Source organism: Ornithodoros turicata, unplaced genomic scaffold (genome assembly GCF_037126465.1).
Source record: "Ornithodoros turicata isolate Travis unplaced genomic scaffold, ASM3712646v1 ctg00001150.1, whole genome shotgun sequence".
Classification (NCBI taxonomy): Eukaryota; Metazoa; Arthropoda; class Arachnida; order Ixodida; family Argasidae; genus Ornithodoros; species Ornithodoros turicata.
Window position 1 is genome coordinate 108,817 of NW_026999480.1, and position 20,711 is coordinate 129,527.

Consider the following 20,711-nt stretch of genomic DNA (forward strand, 5'->3'; position numbering starts at 1 on the left):
AGTAATGGCGCTAATACCATAAGAGGTTTTACGTGTGATACTTCGAATATGGGACTGAAAACGTAAATGGTGGTCTAAAAGCACGCCAAGAAATTTGACCTCTTTGCTAAACTGAATAGGGGCGTCGTGAATGGACAACGTATGGCAAAAATCCAGGCAACGCTGAGGACTGTGAAATATCATGAAAACAGTCTTTGTAGCGTTTAATTTTAGGCCATTTACATGGCACCATCCAATCAAGTTGTCAATGTCGGATTGAAGATCTGAAACCATTTGCATGACGTGTCGGCCAGTGATGAGCAGAGTAGTGTCGTCAGCAAACAAAAAAACAACATGTGAATGATGAATGCATAAGGGGAGATTATTTATGTAAACGAGGAAGAGAAGTGGGCCCAATGTAGAACCTTGTGGGACACCAGCAGGTAACACGGCAGGGGATGAAGTACTATTTTTAAATTTTACAACCTGTATTCTGTCTTGCAAAAAGCTTTGTATAAGTGATAGAGCTGGACCGCAAATTCCCTAAGCTGTTAATTTGGAAAGGAGTATTGTGTGATGCACGCAATCAAATGCTTTAGAAAAGTCAACAAAAACCGAGAGGGCTAAGCCTTTAAATTTTACAACCTGTATTCTGTCTTGCAAAAAGCTTTGTATAAGTGATAGAGCTGGACCGCAAATTCCCTAAGCTGTTAATTTGGAAAGGAGTATTGTGTGATGCACGCAATCAAATGCTTTAGAAAAGTCAACAAAAACCGAGAGGGCTAAGCCTTTAAATTTTACAACCTGTATTCTGTCTTGCAAAAAGCTTTGTATAAGTGATAGAGCTGGACCGCAAATTCCCTAAGCTGTTAATTTGGAAAGGAGTATTGTGTGATGCACGCAATCAAATGCTTTAGAAAAGTCAACAAAAACCGAGAGGGCTAAGCCTTTAAATTTTACAACCTGTATTCTGTCTTGCAAAAAGCTTTGTATAAGTGATAGAGCTGGACCGCAAATTCCCTAAGCTGTTAATTTGGAAAGGAGTATTGTGTGATGCACGCAATCAAATGCTTTAGAAAAGTCAACAAAAACCGAGAGGGCTAAGCCTTTAAATTTTACAACCTGTATTCTGTCTTGCAAAAAGCTTTGTATAAGTGATAGAGCTGGACCGCAAATTCCCTAAGCTGTTAATTTGGAAAGGAGTATTGTGTGATGCACGCAATCAAATGCTTTAGAAAAGTCAACAAAAACCGAGAGGGCTAAGCCTTTAAATTTTACAACCTGTATTCTGTCTTGCAAAAAGCTTTGTATAAGTGATAGAGCTGGACCGCAAATTCCCTAAGCTGTTAATTTGGAAAGGAGTATTGTGTGATGCACGCAATCAAATGCTTTAGAAAAGTCAACAAAAACCGAGAGGGCTAAGCCTTTAAATTTTACAACCTGTATTCTGTCTTGCAAAAAGCTTTGTATAAGTGATAGAGCTGGACCGCAAATTCCCTAAGCTGTTAATTTGGAAAGGAGTATTGTGTGATGCACGCAATCAAATGCTTTAGAAAAGTCAACAAAAACCGAGAGGGCTAAGCCTTTAAATTTTACAACCTGTATTCTGTCTTGCAAAAAGCTTTGTATAAGTGATAGAGCTGGACCGCAAATTCCCTAAGCTGTTAATTTGGAAAGGAGTATTGTGTGATGCACGCAATCAAATGCTTTAGAAAAGTCAACAAAAACCGAGAGGGCTAAGCCTTTAAATTTTACAACCTGTATTCTGTCTTGCAAAAAGCTTTGTATAAGTGATAGAGCTGGACCGCAAATTCCCTAAGCTGTTAATTTGGAAAGGAGTATTGTGTGATGCACGCAATCAAATGCTTTACAAAAGTCAACAAAAACCGAGAGGGCTAAGCCTTTAAATTTTACAACCTGTATTCTGTCTTGCAAAAAGCTTTGTATAAGTGATAGAGCTGGACCGCAAATTCCCTAAGCTGTTAATTTGGAAAGGAGTATTGTGTGATGCACGCAATCAAATGCTTTAGAAAAGTCAACAAAAACCGAGAGGGCTAAGCCTTTAAATTTTACAACCTGTATTCTGTCTTGCAAAAAGCTTTGTATAAGTGATAGAGCTGGACCGCAAATTCCCTAAGCTGTTAATTTGGAAAGGAGTATTGTGTGATGCACGCAATCAAATGCTTTAGAAAAGTCAACAAAAACCGAGAGGGCTAAGCCTTTAAATTTTACAACCTGTATTCTGTCTCGCAAAAAGCTTTGTATAAGTGATAGAGCTGGACCGCAAATTCCCTAAGCTGTTAATTTGGAAAGGAGTATTGTGTGATGCACGCAATCAAATGCTTTAGAAAAGTCAACAAAAACCGAGAGGGCTAAGCCTTTAAATTTTACAACCTGTATTCTGTCTTGCAAAAAGCTTTGTATAAGTGATAGAGCTGGACCGCAAATTCCCTAAGCTGTTAATTTGGAAAGGAGTATTGTGTGATGCACGCAATCAAATGCTTTAGAAAAGTCAACAAAAACCGAGAGGGCTAAGCCTTTAAATTTTACAACCTGTATTCTGTCTTGCAAAAAGCTTTGTATAAGTGATAGAGCTGGACCGCAAATTCCCTAAGCTGTTAATTTGGAAAGGAGTATTGTGTGATGCACGCAATCAAATGCTTTAGAAAAGTCAACAAAAACCGAGAGGGCTAAGCCTTTAAATTTTACAACCTGTATTCTGTCTTGCAAAAAGCTTTGTATAAGTGATAGAGCTGGACCGCAAATTCCCTAAGCTGTTAATTTGGAAAGGAGTATTGTGTGATGCACGCAATCAAATGCTTTAGAAAAGTCAACAAAAACCGAGAGGGCTAAGCCTTTAAATTTTACAACCTGTATTCTGTCTTGCAAAAAGCTTTGTATAAGTGATAGAGCTGGACCGCAAATTCCCTAAGCTGTTAATTTGGAAAGGAGTATTGTGTGATGCACGCAATCAAATGCTTTACAAAAGTCAACAAAAACCGAGAGGGCTAAGCCTTTAAATTTTACAACCTGTATTCTGTCTTGCAAAAAGCTTTGTATAAGTGATAGAGCTGGACCGCAAATTCCCTAAGCTGTTAATTTGGAAAGGAGTATTGTGTGATGCACGCAATCAAATGCTTTAGAAAAGTCAACAAAAACCGAGAGGGCTAAGCCTTTAAATTTTACAACCTGTATTCTGTCTTGCAAAAAGCTTTGTATAAGTGATAGAGCTGGACCGCAAATTCCCTAAGCTGTTAATTTGGAAAGGAGTATTGTGTGATGCACGCAATCAAATGCTTTACAAAAGTCAACAAAAACCGAGAGGGCTAAGCCTTTAAATTTTACAACCTGTATTCTGTCTTGCAAAAAGCTTTGTATAAGTGATAGAGCTGGACCGCAAATTCCCTAAGCTGTTAATTTGGAAAGGAGTATTGTGTGATGCACGCAATCAAATGCTTTAGAAAAGTCAACAAAAACCGAGAGGGCTAAGCCTTTAAATTTTACAACCTGTATTCTGTCTTGCAAAAAGCTTTGTATAAGTGATAGAGCTGGACCGCAAATTCCCTAAGCTGTTAATTTGGAAAGGAGTATTGTGTGACGCACGCAATCAAATGCTTTAGAAAAGTCAACAAAAACCGAGAGGGCCATGCCTTTAAATTTTACAACCTGTATTCTGTCTTGCAAAAAGCTTTGTATAAGTGATAGAGCTGGACCGCAAATTCCCTAAGCTGTTAATTTGGAAAGGAGTATTGTGTGACGCACGCAATCAAATGCTTTAGAAAAGTCAACAAAAACCGAGAGGGCTAAGCCTTTAAATTTTACAACCTGTATTCTGTCTTGCAAAAAGCTTTGTATAAGTGATAGAGCTGGACCGCAAATTCCCTAAGCTGTTAATTTGGAAAGGAGTATTGTGTGACGCACGCAATCAAATGCTTTAGAAAAGTCAACAAAAACCGAGAGGGCCATGCCTTTAAATTTTACAACCTGTATTCTGTCTTGCAAAAAGCTTTGTATAAGTGATAGAGCTGGACCGCAAATTCCCTAAGCTGTTAATTTGGAAAGGAGTATTGTGTGATGCACGCAATCAAATGCTTTACAAAAGTCAACAAAAACCGAGAGGGCCATGCCTTGAAATTTTACAACCTGTATTCTGTCTTGCAAAAAGCTTTGTATAAGTGATAGAGCTGGACCGCAAATTCCCTAAGCTGTTAATTTGGAAAGGAGTATTGTGTGATGCACGCAATCAAATGCTTTACAAAAGTCAACAAAAACCGAGAGGGCCATGCCTTTAAATTTTACAACCTGTATTCTGTCTTGCAAAAAGCTTTGTATAAGTGATAGAGCTGGACCGCAAATTCCCTAAGCTGTTAATTTGGAAAGGAGTATTGTGTGATGCACGCAATCAAATGCTTTACAAAAGTCAACAAAAACCGAGAGGGCCATGCCTTTAAATTTTACAACCTGTATTCTGTCTTGCAAAAAGCTTTGTATAAGTGATAGAGCTGGACCGCAAATTCCCTAAGCTGTTAATTTGGAAAGGAGTATTGTGTGATGCACGCAATCAAATGCTTTAGAAAAGTCAACAAAAACCGAGAGGGCCATGCCTTGAAATTTTACAACCTGTATTCTGTCTTGCAAAAAGCTTTGTATAAGTGATAGAGCTGGACCGCAAATTCCCTAAGCTGTTAATTTGGAAAGGAGTATTGTGTGATGCACGCAATCAAATGCTTTACAAAAGTCAACAAAAACCGAGAGGGCCATGCCTTTAAATTTTACAACCTGTATTCTGTCTTGCAAAAAGCTTTGTATAAGTGATAGAGCTGGACCGCAAATTCCCTAAGCTGTTAATTTGGAAAGGAGTATTGTGTGATGCACGCAATCAAATGCTTTAGAAAAGTCAACAAAAACCGAGAGGGCTAAGCCTTTAAATTTTACAACCTGTATTCTGTCTTGCAAAAAGCTTTGTATAAGTGATAGAGCTGGACCGCAAATTCCCTAAGCTGTTAATTTGGAAAGGAGTATTGTGTGATGCACGCAATCAAATGCTTTAGAAAAGTCAACAAAAACCGAGAGGGCTAAGCCTTTAAATTTTACAACCTGTATTCTGTCTCGCAAAAAGCTTTGTATAAGTGATAGAGCTGGACCGCAAATTCCCTAAGCTGTTAATTTGGAAAGGAGTATTGTGTGATGCACGCAATCAAATGCTTTACAAAAGTCAACAAAAACCGAGAGGGCTAAGCCTTTAAATTTTACAACCTGTATTCTGTCTTGCAAAAAGCTTTGTATAAGTGATAGAGCTGGACCGCAAATTCCCTAAGCTGTTAATTTGGAAAGGAGTATTGTGTGATGCACGCAATCAAATGCTTTAGAAAAGTCAACAAAAACCGAGAGGGCTAAGCCTTTAAATTTTACAACCTGTATTCTGTCTTGCAAAAAGCTTTGTATAAGTGATAGAGCTGGACCGCAAATTCCCTAAGCTGTTAATTTGGAAAGGAGTATTGTGTGATGCACGCAATCAAATGCTTTACAAAAGTCAACAAAAACCGAGAGGGCTAAGCCTTTAAATTTTACAACCTGTATTCTGTCTTGCAAAAAGCTTTGTATAAGTGATAGAGCTGGACCGCAAATTCCCTAAGCTGTTAATTTGGAAAGGAGTATTGTGTGATGCACGCAATCAAATGCTTTAGAAAAGTCAACAAAAACCGAGAGGGCTAAGCCTTTAAATTTTACAACCTGTATTCTGTCTTGCAAAAAGCTTTGTATAAGTGATAGAGCTGGACCGCAAATTCCCTAAGCTGTTAATTTGGAAAGGAGTATTGTGTGACGCACGCAATCAAATGCTTTAGAAAAGTCAACAAAAACCGAGAGGGCCATGCCTTTAAATTTTACAACCTGTATTCTGTCTTGCAAAAAGCTTTGTATAAGTGATAGAGCTGGACCGCAAATTCCCTAAGCTGTTAATTTGGAAAGGAGTATTGTGTGACGCACGCGATCAAATGCTTTAGAAAAGTCAACAAAAACCGAGAGGGCTAAGCCTTTAAATTTTACAACCTGTATTCTGTCTTGCAAAAAGCTTTGTATAAGTGATAGAGCTGGACCGCAAATTCCCTAAGCTGTTAATTTGGAAAGGAGTATTGTGTGATGCACGCAATGAAATGCTTTAGAAAAGTCAACAAAAACCGAGAGGGCTAAGCCTTTAAATTTTACAACCTGTATTCTGTCTTGCAAAAAGCTTTGTATAAGTGATAGAGCTGGACCGCAAATTCCCTAAGCTGTTAATTTGGAAAGGAGTATTGTGTGATGCACGCAAGCAAATGCTTTAGAAAATTCAACAAAAACCGAGAGGGCTAAGCCTTTAAATTTTACAACCTGTATTCTGTCTTGCAAAAAGCTTTGTATAAGTGATAGAGCTGGACCGCAAATTCCCTAAGCTGTTAATTTGGAAAGGAGTATTGTGTGACGCACGCGATCAAATGCTTTAGAAAAGTCAACAAAAACCGAGAGGGCCATGCCTTTAAATTTTACAACCTGTATTCTGTCTTGCAAAAAGCTTTGTATAAGTGATAGAGCTGGACCGCAAATTCCCTAAGCTGTTAATTTGGAAAGGAGTATTGTGTGATGCACGCAATCAAATGCTTTAGAAAAGTCAACAAAAACCGAGAGGGCTAAGCCTTTAAATTTTACAACCTGTATTCTGTCTTGCAAAAAGCTTTGTATAAATGATAGAGCTGGACCGCAAATTCCCTAAGCTGTTAATTTGGAAAGGAGTATTGTGTGACGCACGCGATCAAATGCTTTAGAAAAGTCAACAAAAACCGAGAGGGCCATGCCTTTAAATTTTACAACCTGTATTCTGTCTTGCAAAAAGCTTTGTATAAGTGATAGAGCTGGACCGCAAATTCCCTAAGCTGTTAATTTGGAAAGGAGTATTGTGTGATGCACGCAATCAAATGCTTTAGAAAAGTCAACAAAAACCGAGAGGGCTAAGCCTTTAAATTTTACAACCTGTATTCTGTCTTGCAAAAAGCTTTGTATAAGTGATAGAGCTGGACCGCAAATTCCCTAAGCTGTTAATTTGGAAAGGAGTATTGCGTGATGCACGCAATCAAATGCTTTAGAAAAGTCAACAAAAACCGAGAGGGCTATGCCTTTAAATTTTACAACTTGTATTCTGTCTTGCAAAAAGCTTTGTATAAGTGATAGAGCTGGACCGCAAATTCCCCAAGCTGTTAATTTGGAAAGGAGTATTGTGTGATGCACGCAGTCAAATGCTTTAGAAAAGTCAACAAAAACCGAGAGGGCTAAGCCTTTAAATTTTACAACCTGTATTCTGTCTTGCAAGAAGCTTTGTATAAGTGATAGAGCTGGACCGCAAATTCCCTAAGCTGTTAATTTGGAAAGGAGTATTGTGTGATGCACGCAATCAAATACTTTAGAAAAGTCAACAAAAACCGAGAGGGCTAAGCCTTTAAATTTTACAACCTGTATTCTGTCTTGCAAAAAGCTTTGTATAAGTGATAGAGCTGGACCGCAAATTCCCTAAGCTGTTAATTTGGAAAGGAGTATTGTGTGACGCACGCGATCAAATGCTTTAGAAAAGTCAACAAAAACCGAGAGGGCTAAGCCTTTAAATTTTACAACCTGTATTCTGTCTTGCAAAAAGCTTTGTATAAGTGATAGAGCTGGACCGCAAATTCCCTAAGCTGTTAATTTGGAAAGGAGTATTGTGTGACGCACGCGATCAAATGCTTTAGAAAAGTCAACAAAAACCGAGAGGGCTAAGCCTTTAAATTTTACAACCTGTATTCTGTCTTGCAAAAAGCTTTGTATAAGTGATAGAGCTGGACCGCAAATTCCCTAAGCTGTTAATTTGGAAAGGAGTATTGTGTGATGCACGCAATGAAATGCTTTAGAAAAGTCAACAAAAACCGAGAGGGCTAAGCCTTTAAATTTTACAACCTGTATTCTGTCTTGCAAAAAGCTTTGTATAAGTGATAGAGCTGGACCGCAAATTCCCTAAGCTGTTAATTTGGAAAGGAGTATTGTGTGATGCACGCAAGCAAATGCTTTAGAAAATTCAACAAAAACCGAGAGGGCTAAGCCTTTAAATTTTACAACCTGTATTCTGTCTTGCAAAAAGCTTTGTATAAGTGATAGAGCTGGACCGCAAATTCCCTAAGCTGTTAATTTGGAAAGGAGTATTGTGTGACGCACGCGATCAAATGCTTTAGAAAAGTCAACAAAAACCGAGAGGGCCATGCCTTTAAATTTTACAACCTGTATTCTGTCTTGCAAAAAGCTTTGTATAAGTGATAGAGCTGGACCGCAAATTCCCTAAGCTGTTAATTTGGAAAGGAGTATTGTGTGATGCACGCAATCAAATGCTTTAGAAAAGTCAACAAAAACCGAGAGGGCTAAGCCTTTAAATTTTACAACCTGTATTTTGTCTTGCAAAAAGCTTTGTATAAATGATAGAGCTGGACCGCAAATTCCCTAAGCTGTTAATTTGGAAAGGAGTATTGTGTGACGCACGCGATCAAATGCTTTAGAAAAGTCAACAAAAACCGAGAGGGCCATGCCTTTAAATTTTACAACCTGTATTCTGTCTTGCAAAAAGCTTTGTATAAGTGATAGAGCTGGACCGCAAATTCCCTAAGCTGTTAATTTGGAAAGGAGTATTGTGTGATGCACGCAATCAAATGCTTTAGAAAAGTCAACAAAAACCGAGAGGGCTATGCCTCCAGTGTCCAACGAATACTTAATTCTATCGCAAAAATTAATCGGGGCAGTTTCAGTCGAGTACTTGTTACGAAATCCGTGTTGATTGCTGCATAGTATATTAAATTTTTCAAGATACTTAACAAGGCGGCTGTAGAGTAACCGTTTGAAGATCTTACTAATCGCCTGCAAGATAGAGATTGGTCGATAGTTATACTTCAGATGTAAATCTGAAGTGTTACCCTTTTTAAATAGGGGAATAATTAAGCATGTTTCAGAGCCTTAGGAAACGTGCCGTGTTTGAAAGAAATCATCATCAATGAATGATGAATAATCATCATCATTAAAGATTGATAATATGTGCGAGGACAGGGGAGATAACGTCACGAACAAGTTTCAGATTTGCCACAGTTATGCGATCGTAACCTGCGGAAACGTTACGGAGTGATGATATCGCACACGACACTTCCAACGGGCACGTAGGTTGTAGGAAGAAAGACTGAGATACACGCGGGTACAACGGGAACAAAATGTGACTGAGGTGATTGTGATATCTCTGTTAAATTCCTAACTGTAGAAATGAAGTGATTACCGAAAGCAGATGGCGATGTCATGTGAATCATGATAAGTTACACCATTGGAAGTAATCTTATCAGGAAATGACTGGCGGCTCTGTCTATTAAGGAAGGAATTGACGATTTTCCACTTATCTTTGACATTTGTGCAAAATGCAATTCTTGAATGAAAATACTGTCTCTTAGCACTGTGTAGTAATCTGGATAAATGTTTGGAATACAGCATATATCTCGCTCGCAAGTTAACATTAAATGGGTTACTCTTAAGTTTCCTACTGAGATTATGCTTCTTCCGCATTTATATAAGAGTGCCACGGGTAATCCACGGATTTCGGCCATGCAAGTACTTATTCCTAGATAACGTCGTGGTTGTGTTACGATCAATAGCATGAATAAGACAAGCAGAAAAAGTGTTGTATGCATCGTCAACGTGCTCACACTTATAAATGGTGGTCCAATCGACACCGGCCACGTCACAAACAAAGCGCTCCGAATTAAAACGCACGAAGGAACCCCTATCATTGCCACAGAGTCTGGACTGGAAAGTGGCAGATACGGCATAATGGTCTGTGATGTCAATTTCAATAACCTCAGCATGTGACAGTAAACAGTCTTTGACCCATATGTGGTCTATTAGAGTAGATGTACTCAGGGATCGGAACCGGAACTGAACCCGAACCGAAAACCGGAAAAAACCGTTATTTTCTGACGAACCCGAACCGAACCGAACCCGAACAATTTTTTTGCTTGTCCTGAGCCGAACCGGAACTGAACCGAAAAAAATTGATACGGTTACCGGTTCGGAAATCGGTGCAGAGGTGAATTAATTGTACTACTGACCGATCTTTTTTTTTGCTCACCTGAAACGGTTATCTCACACTTTTCTCTTACAATCGTGTACGGTGAGCGTAAGCTTGCTTGCATGTAGCAAAATTACTGCCCGTGGACCGGTTAAACCGAGGCCGAAAAAAGTAACTGTTCCAATCCCTGTAAATGCCCCGACCGCTGACAGATTTTTTTTTTGTCTGTGTATGTGCGGGGGTGGGGGTGGGGTGGGTTCTCCCTGAACCGAACCCGAACCGAACCGATATACCTGAACCGGTTCAAGCTGATAATTTCGGTTCAGCGGAGCTAAACCCGAACCGAACCAATATTCCTGAACCCGAACCCGAACCGGACCGAAAAAAATACCGGTTCCGATCCCTGGATGTACTGCATGTTACTCTGGTAGGGGACGTAAGCGGACATGTAAAACCGTAACTAGTAAGGCAACTAGAAAAGGGTACAGTAGTAGGTGAAATAGTATCTAATAAGTTTATATTAGTATCACCAGTAAGTACAACACACTTATTTTCCAAACTCAACTTGTGTAACAACATATCTAAAGAACCAGTGAATTGTGTGACATTTACAGATGGGGAACGATATAACACGCCGACGACAACATACCTATGCGCACCGGACAAACAGCTCTTATCAACTTCAACCCATACGCTTTCACAACATGGAATATCTAAGGCCATATCATTGCGGACAATATACCATATTTGTGAAGCAATAAAGAGGCCTACTCCACCACCGACATTAGTGAGAGATTGATCATGGCAAACATGCTCAGAAACGTAGTTTTTGTACTGCTGATTGCGACAAGAGAGTAAGGCAATGGCACAAAAAATCGTCTATTTCATGAAAGTGTCCTCTTAAACTTCTCGCATTAAAGTGAATTAAAGAAAATTCCATCAATGCAATAGGGGAATAAAACAGAAGACAGCCTTAGTCACCAGTTCACAGCAAAGGGCCTATTTTCGCAATATCTGCTTCGTGTCTGATTCGAAGGACCGAACTCTCCGTCGAAAATCCTGCTTTAATCTGGCCCTGGTCGGTCCAAACGAATTTCCAGTTACTAGATTTTGCAACGGTTCGCGTTTTTGCAAGCCGTTTTTTGTTGATAGGCGTAAGATGGTCATTAAAGTAAATGGACCTAGTGTCGTTTCTAAAACCCAAGTCCACAGCGCAAAGGCGTGCTCTCTTAGCCTTCGTCTGAAACACATTCTTTTTACTCCTTGAAACAAAGCGGAAAATAATATTTTTCCCAGGTTTGTCATAGGTTGGTACACGATGCACAACATCAATATCAGTTTCATCGACGTGCATATCGATTTTAACACCAAGGGCCTGTATAATCTTCACGCAGTCTTCTTCCTTGTTTTTCAGGTACTCCCTTGATCTCAATGTTGTTTAATCTAGAATACTGTTCGAGATCACTCACTCTTTTTGCTAGCTCCTCGTTAACTTTTCACAGTTTAGTATTTTCCACAAGAACAGCTTCCAACTTTTTTTTGCGTTTCACAAAAGTTTTCATTGATGGAGGACATGCTTTTGTTCACTTCTTCAATTTGTGCGGACATAGCGGAGCTGCATGATCTGAACTCCTGTGATATGTCATGTATAGCACTCATTATTTGACTCTTCGTGTCTTTGATTTGCTTTTCCAATTCGACATTAGTCGGCATGGTTATTGTACGTGGTTACACAACCTCACACTGTCACAAGAACCAAGAGCCAGGATAAAATGACAAGGGTTATAGAAAGCGCTACAAACCTGTTAAGATAGTGAAAATTAGACTTGTGCAGTTCGTAGCGAGCCTGGCTCAGGTGAACAGTGTGAGTGAACTGTTAGCGCATCTTTCTTCTCAAATTGTACCCTATATATGCCGCAAGATTTTATATCACTAGATTTTTTTTTTTCTGTAACACGTACGAAAGTGGGTATAACAACCTCCTGCGACGCATTCGTATAAACTGTGTTCATAAAGCCTCAGACGATTTTAACCCCAGTGTTGAAATTTCCCTTAGGCATGGACAATGTGCAGCAGCTTCGCGACTTGACTGACGAAAAGTTCCACGAGGTCATCAACCGGGTAGACATGGCCATGAAGCCGTTTCATGTAAAGAAACTCAAGAAGGTACTCAAAGAATGGACGGGGCCCGCAGGTAACCGAAAGGCCATCAAATCTGGGGGAAGGGATCTATTTTCTTGCACATGATGTTACACAAGCTTCCACACTCCGTCTTCTTATTCTCTGTAGACTCGCTTCAGTGCTTGACGTCATGGGGGTGCGGCGGCGCTGCTATCGTGCTTGGTGGGCGAAAACTGCGCGATAATTGAGTCATTGTGTGTTTTCGGTCATTATTAAGGGCATGCCGCAAAGTGGTGTAGCCATTGCATGTCCTTCGCGGTACAGAATGGAGAAATACGTCGCATACGCCGTGCGGTTTCCTACTCCATTTCCTCTACCAGCGACGTCTACTCCATACGCGTGAGCGGACGCACCCTCTTGTTTACAGACTGAAGTGGGTGTATGCGTTACATAATGCCAAATATATTTTCCTCCAGAGCTCGTTAGTTGATTGGCAGATCCCCTGCTAGGCTTGCAACTAGCATCTGTCGTGCGTTGTTTTCTTTCTTCGTTTCATTTCTAATCTCCCTAATTGCTGTGAAGGAGACTATCCCTGATCACAGCCAACGGTCGCATATTCGCTGATGGGCAGCCCATTGGGCCAGCGTGCATAAATTTCTACTAAGGCAGGTGATGAGAAAGAAGCTACGTGGCGGCACTGTATACCAGACTCACCGTGAGGCCATTACATCGGTCTTTGTGTTTTCTAAAAAGGAGCTGTAAAGTAAATGGCACGCATGTAGAACCTTTGTGGTTTCCTCAAAGTTTGTAACTTGGGCGCTTCCGATGCCTAACGTCTCTGCTGTAAATCCTCCTGCTTTTTCAGCAATTGAATTTCAAAAATTGCTTGCCAAGCAAAGGATGTCGAATCCGCTGCCTATTCAGACGCGACACCCCTCAGTCGACTAGAACGCCGTCTACTGAAAAGGCAAGCAAACACCCAAGCCAGTTCGTGGCCGTATTCGCGAGTGCAGTTCACGCCTTATCATCGAAGGTGCACGATTTGTGTTTCTCAGGAGACAAACACCCAACCCTGATATCCGTATGAACTGTTAAGTGCTTGGATGTGAGTTTTCTGAGGCAGCAGCGATACAGCGACACAGAGACGCGGAAAGAGAGAAAGACCAACAGAAGGCGCGGACCGCGCACATACTCGAAAAATTCTGTTGTTACACTTGTATTCTGTTCTAGCATTGCTCTGAGTTCATTAACCATTGGTACTGATCTTTTATCACAATATTATTGTTGCTTCACAATGCCCTTCAATCTTTGATCGTCCATATCGGCTTCCTCGTGCAGTTCCAATTCCCCCGCTTTTTTATGATAAATACATGGCATTCCCTATCGGTGAGACGTCCATTTGCATTCTTTCTCTTTATTCTGTTTCTGTATCTTGCTTGGATTCAGTGTATGAAATGCTTCATTGTTTGTTTGAGTCTAGTCTTGTGTACATACATTTGTGTACTTCTTCTTTGTCTACTTGCAAGGATATGATACTGTCCATGGCTATAAGGAAGCTCCACGCTTCCATCCCATTGTCTCCTGTTATGTGTCCGATGAAACAAACCTGTTCCCCCGAAATGACCGTCATGGTCTCGAGAGCCAATTAACGAAACAAGCAGAGGTATCGATAAACACTGAAAACTCAAAGGCACTAGACAACAAACTAAAACAGAGCAGCGACGACACATCGTTGCTGCTTTTATTATACAACTTGATCCCAGAGCAAAAAACAAGAGTCCCTGTAGCCTCAGTTGCTTCGCGGCGCAAACACCGAAAAACGAGAGTCGCGTTCCAGATACATTACCGCGCTTGACCTGTTTCTTGTATAATTCCAATTAGTGTTGCTTACGTTCCTAAATTCCCTAAATTACAGGAATTTCTCGCTCCAAGGACATGGCTTCGACATCTGAATTGGATCCCAACATAGAAAGGTCGCCACAGTGGGAAGACGTCAGGAAGGAAATGCACGAAGCCATTGCGGAGGAAGACGAGGCTGGTGTTCTAAAGTGCTTGGATGCTGCACCTGCTTTGAAACTGTGGTTGGACCCTGTTAAAGAAAAATCAGCTCGTTACAGAGCTGTTAAAAAGAAAGCCATCCGTATACATGGCCTCTTAGTCTCGCGGGGATGTGGACTCAAGAACAAGAAAGAATCATCGTATTATCAACATCTGTCACGCGTTCATCGAGCTGAAATTCGACGGCAACGATACTACACCACAGAATGCAAAGACTCCTACATCTATTACTTGAAAAGTACATCAAGGAGCGTCGGATGTGATGACTTCGAGGAGCGATTGGAGAAGATGTTCAGGGAACTTTCAACCGACCAATTAAACGAGAAAATATTGAAAGTTGTTGCCACAGCACCGCATCTGGATATACTATTCGACTACAACAGTGAAAACGTTCAGGGGATCACGGGTTGCAGCGGCAGCCGCGTCCTCGGACTTGCTACCTGCGAAGAGCAAAGAATTTTTATCGGAGGCAGAGGAACGGAAGCCGAAGTCCTGGGCACGTTTATTCACGAATCCTGTCATTTGGCACTTCATCTGGTGTATAAAAATGACGGCAAGCCATATTCCCGCGAAGATACCCAAACGGAACAGAGATACACAGCCATTCTGGATGACATAAAACGAAGAGAAAACGATGTGGATGACTTGATACGACTAGCTTTGATGAAAAATGAAGAACAAGAAGCGATTGTTCGTATCCCACACATACTAACTCAATATGGCAGCGATCATGGAAATACGGTTCTCGAAAAGGAGGTACCAGAGTTACGAAAGTTTTTCGAGGATACTGTCATCCCGGACATGCAGAAATACATTCAAAATGGAATCCCGTCGATAGATGCAACCATGATAGAAAAGGTAAACGAGAGACTCAACAAAGCTTTCAACATTGGCAAACTGAAAGTCAATCTCGATAACCAACCGAAGAACAGTGTCTGGGAAAACGGGTTGCTTCACGTAGTTACGGGCCCAGAACTGAGGCTTCTCGAAATAATGGTTCACAACGCTGTGCAATCTACGGGACTTCCGTACATGTTTTTCGATGCAAAACAGCTGGACTCCGCACTGGAGGATGTGTTACTAGACTACAAATATGCTTTTGCGCTTGTAACGGTCCAACAAAACGAAGGCGTCCGAAAGATGATTAAACTTCTCAGTGAAGTCTCTTGTGTCACTGGATCAAAAGTCATCTTGCTCGTGGAAGACAGTGGTAAAGACTACTTGGTGAAACAAGTGCAAGAAGATGCATTCTTTGGCGAGAGGCACAAAGTTCATAGGATCGACGAAGCAAGCTTTGAGCATGTTACGTATAGCTGCAAAAAAGGGATTTTCGAAAATTCCCGCGTAAAACTTCAGGGCCAAGACGTTTCTAAGCTTAAGGACGCAACGAATATAGATACCTTCATACGTTGCGTAGACACCCCTGTTTTTCTAAAGCTCTGTGAATCAACGAACATTGACGTGGGACCTGCTCTTCATGAACTACAAGAACGTGTTCAGATCTATTACGTCGAAAGAGAGTGTAGAAGAGCCGTGGAAATTAACTTGAAAGAATGCAATCTAGGCGACGACAGTGAGGCTTTCGCACTTCTGGGCTGTACACACAATCAGGTCGCAACACTTCTACCTCACGGTTGTATGGCAAAGGCCAAGGAGGAATTAACGAAGTTCGAGAAATTCGTACTCCTCCAAGAACTACGTGACTACGAAGCCCTCCTGGAAAATGTTCATTTCCTAAACAAAGTAGCGCACCTGCTAAAGTTCGAGGAACCTCGTAAGAGGCTCTTGTGGACAAAATCAAACGGTCGTCTCAGTCACCTTCCAATGACGGGAAGTGAGAGTTACACCGAGGACGCGTTGTTAAAGGTAAACGAGAAGGTAGTCATTGTCTCTGGTGCACCAGGTATGGGAAAGAGTGTGTTGGCATCTCGGTTGTGCACACAGTTAAAAAGTCAAGACAAGAAGCGGTGGGTGCTCTACGTCGACCTTCTTCAGCAAATGGCATTAGTTAGAACGGCGCTGCCTAGTCTGGAATATCTAGCGGATCTGTGCCAAGTACGAAAAGATGGTCTCGAGTTCGCTTTGTTCGAGGAAAGCTTCAAGAATGGTAGCCCTTTCGAGGTCGTCGTCATGTTGGATGGCTTCGATGAAGTCAAAGAGAAATGTCGCAAGTGTGTACTCGACTTTATTCTGTTTCTAGCTAACAAAAAAATTTACAAGGTGTACCTATTTACTCGCACTGTGTGTAAACCCCATGCACAAGATGTCCTGCAGACGGTGTCATATGATCTTGTTCCTTTTTCTGATGAAAACCAAAATGATTTCCTCAAAAGATATAGGGCCCAAAGAAAAACTCAAGCGAGCAGCAAAAAGGCATTTCTGCAAAAATTCCAGCAACTGTACGGGACATTGAAGAAGAAAAACAAGACAATCCTGGAAACCCCTCTCCTACTTCGTATGATGGCTCAGATGGAGAGCGGGGAAATTACAAAGTCGGGCAATTACTCTTCGTTGCTCAAAATTGTTGACATTTCCGGTGGGAGCAGTATATACACTGTACACATCTACAAGATGTTTGTCGAGTACAAGCACATTGTGCACCGAAAAGAAAAGGTGAAGGAAGACATCTCCCGAAGTGCTGTGCGAGGGGACAACCATGACGCGAAGTCTCCATTCTACGTAAACCATGGTCTCCTTGCTATGAAGTGTATATTTCCTCAGGATATATTGGAAACCTTATTGAACGAAGACGAATTAGAGCAGTTAGATCCCGAAGGAAGTTTCATCACCGGAGTTGATTCTTTCAAAGAAGGTTTTGTGAATAGAATTAACGACGCAGGAATTCCCGTGTTCGTTCATAAGACTTTCGCCGAATTTTTCGCAGCTCACTACCTGTTGGAAAGGGTAAAAGGAAGAAAAAAATCCAGGTTTAGGGAAAATGTTGTCGGATTGTATGGTAAAAAAGACTACGAGGGTGTAATGATGTTGTTCGATGGACTGGCGTCGGAGTCCTATCCACTTCACTCTGCCGTGATCAACAACGACGCTTCATATTTTGAGCAACATGTTATCCAAAGAGAGGATATGTTGAAGGTGGATCAGCTCAAAAGGACGCCATTACACGTAGCTGCCCTGCATGCTGATGGAACGGCATTGAAGAGGCTTCCAATGGATGATGAACTAATCAGGGATGATTTGTTTCAAATGTCACCATTCGAGTACGTAGAACTCTTTTCCCCATGGGGCGCAGAGTGGATGAAAGATCTGTGGGAAGCGTCTGTTGTGAGATATTTCCAGACTGTGACTCTTTGGAGGAACTATCTGCGAACTGCGACTTCAGCTGTGAGAGACAGACTCGACGTATTATGCGCTCGATGCAGTGAGGAAGCAGTGAAACATTCTACCGAAAATCTCCGCACATGTGAAACCTTGGAGAAAAAGAGACATTTTCTTAAACGAGCAATATTGACGGCTGTGATACACGACCTACGAGGCGTTTTAGACGTGTATCTGAGTTATGTGTCCCCGAGAGAGAGTACAGGAGAACTGGACACAGACATCATGGACCAATTAGAATCACGCAAGGAACGAAGCTTGACATGTTCTGTAGAGTCTTCGGTAATTGGAAACCTTGATAGTTTTACAGACAGCAGCAATAGAACTGTCCCTTTTTACGCAAAGTCCGAGACTGTTTGCAAAATGCTCCTTCCTTACTGCGATATGGGAATTCTTGATTATGATGGAAACACAATGTTGCACATTAGTGCGAAAGAAGGAAATCTGGAGACAACACAGTTTTATCTCGCACATTTATCCATTAACAATAGAAGGAATGGACACTTTAAAACTCCTTTGCACTTGAGTGGAGATGCAGAGATTGTGAAGCTACTTCTCCGTCGTTATCCCTCAGTGAATGTTTTCGATTATCGTCAACGAACTCCGATGGATATACGTGCAAAGAAAGATGATTTGGAGGCCATGAAGTTGTTACTCCTTCGCACTCGGATAGATGACGCACATCACATCAGATTAGACACAACGCTTCACGTGGCTTCTTACTCTCATTCCCTTAAAGCTGTGACGTTTCTTCTACCTCACACAAATGCGCACATGCTTAACTACGAAGGAGAAACGTGCTTAGACGTTGCTTGGAGAAGTTGGGAATATGAGAAGAGTTTGGATTTCAACGTTGTGAGGTGTCTCATCCCACACTCACTCGTGAACTCACCTGAAACGTTCGGCTCATCACCGTTGTACATTTGGGCGGAAGGTGGTGGAAGGAAAGTGATGCAAACTCTATGGCCTTATTTGCGACACAGTGACCCTAGGCATGCACAGAGGATCAGCAGAAGCTATGCGTATATGTCTATGTCTGTGTCTCTGAGCGAGGATTTCCAAGAAGAAATTTCGTGTCTGAAACTTCTCTTCCTCCATTTAGATGTCATCGCTGGTGATTGTTGTGGCAGAAAACTGCTACATGATATCGCCAAGAATAAGCCAAGTAAGATAAAAGAAGTAAATTACATTAATTACATGAAGCTGTTACTGCCGCATTTAAATCTGCATATGGAGGATTATGTAAAATATAGCGTAGAAAATGATGACACTGTTACCTTATATCGGGGATGGTCGCACATGAATAACACCGATGATCCCCACATTGACGATGTCAACGCCGAAATGGTCGACGACGAGGGCAGTATGAAGTTGCTAATAGAATCACGGGAAGGTAATGCCGAAGCCGTGGAACTTCATCTCTCACATTATTCCGTGTGCTTTACAGATGAAAAGGAGAACACTGCATTGCACTTGAGTGCGTCGAATGGACACACAAATGTGGTGAAGCTTCTCATTCCTTTTTATACATCAGTGGACGTGATCAATGTGCGTCGAGAAACGCCCATGCATGTGTGCGCCTCAAATGGACACCTGGATGTTGTGAAGTTATTATTACTCCGCTCTAGAATGAGTTCCCGTGACGTGGTTGGAAGGGCACCTCTTCACTTGGCCTGTGAAAGTGATGCCGTTGATATCGTGAACTTCCTTCTTCCCCACTCCTTCCCTAATATGTGCGATGCGTACGGTTCCACGTGCTGCGCTTCTTCCGCCGAAAGAAGTGAAATGAATGTTCTGAGATGCCTCATCCCGCACTTTCTTATGAACTGTCCTGATAGCATAAGCGAATCACCAACGCTAATGTGTGCTAAAGATTATATAAGAGAAGGGTTGGTGACATTATTGCCATATTATTGTGATTATGACGCTGCGAGTTTATTGACGCTTTGCCCGCAGTCATTTTATGTGGGCTATATGAATATGAGCACTACGCCTTGCCTCAAACATATGGTTCTCCACTCAAATGTCAGGGCAGTAGATGTGTGTTTTCGTGAAACACTCAAACTCATTCGACTGTTTTATCAAGAGAGTGATTCAATGCTGCATCCAAATGGCACTGCGCTATCACGAAACCTAAGGTATATTTCACTCTTGCTTCCTCATACAAATATTTCTTCTAAGGACGATGGAGGCAAGAAACTATTACAAGGAGTCCTCCAAAGCAGACAGGATCCCGAATTGGTTAGCTTCCTTCAGAAGTGGACTCGCTTGAGTGACTTTCATTCATGATGCTCACGATTGTTAGCAACGGTTGTGGTTAAGCACCAAGTGGCACCGAGTTGTCAGTGGACACGAGCTCTGCAGATGATATTGTAGTTTTAAGAGAGGTATCAACAGCAGTCCCTTGCCTTCATCCGAGAAAGCAGAAATATTCAGCCAGAGTAAAAAATGAAATACAAAATCACTTTTCTGTTTGCCGAGGCTAACGGGTTTTTTCTTATTCATCTTGTTAAAAAGTACGGTTCTGTAGTAGGTCCATAAGGTGATCCGAAAATGTGTAAAAAAGTGTGTTCCTAATGTGCTTGTTATATGGTTAGCTACGTTATACATACCGCACTATTAGAATACGTGCTGCGTGTGATTATATTTATATGGTGCATCTCACCTTTAGTGGATATATAACTGTAATACTGCGATTGAGCATCACGCTCTTAAAAAAAAGTTGGTCAGTGTTATATCTTTTTAGTTCCAAATTGCTACGGGCTCCAAATTGCTTTGCCAGTTATGATTACAGATTACAGTGTAGTTACAGACACCCAGAACATTAAGAATCAATTTGACGTAATCAAGGTTTGTGTAAGGGAACTACGAATGATAAAAAAATACACGTCACAAATTGGATTTGTGTGTGTGTGTGTGTGTGTGTGCGATTAAATGATTACATGCAGTTGTTTTTGAAATAATGTGTCCAGTTAGATGTCATCAAGAGATGCAGAAGAGAAGAAAATCCAGTAAAGAAATATGAAGGGAAGTGTCCCAGAAGGAGAGCCGCCCATATTTCGAACAAGGGCGGTTCTTGTGTTCATCATCATCATGAGCGAGATGCAGAATTAGCGGCTCGCAC

General features: G+C 41.3%; 1 protein-coding gene across 4 annotated transcripts in view; it reads left to right on the forward strand.

Annotated features, from left to right (window-relative positions):
* Positions 1–20,488, forward strand: part of LOC135376561 (uncharacterized) — a 34,977-nt gene extending 14,489 nt beyond the window's left edge. For all 4 annotated transcript variants that reach the window (XM_064609094.1, XM_064609097.1, XM_064609095.1 and 1 more), the window contains 2 exons: positions 12,129–12,266; positions 14,109–20,488. In XM_064609094.1, coding sequence (XP_064465164.1) covers positions 12,129–12,266; positions 14,109–19,876 — 5,906 coding nt within the window. In that variant the 3' untranslated portion in view covers positions 19,877–20,488. The remainder of the gene's footprint in view (positions 1–12,128; positions 12,267–14,108) is intronic.
* The last annotated feature ends 223 nt before the right edge of the window (positions 20,489–20,711 follow it).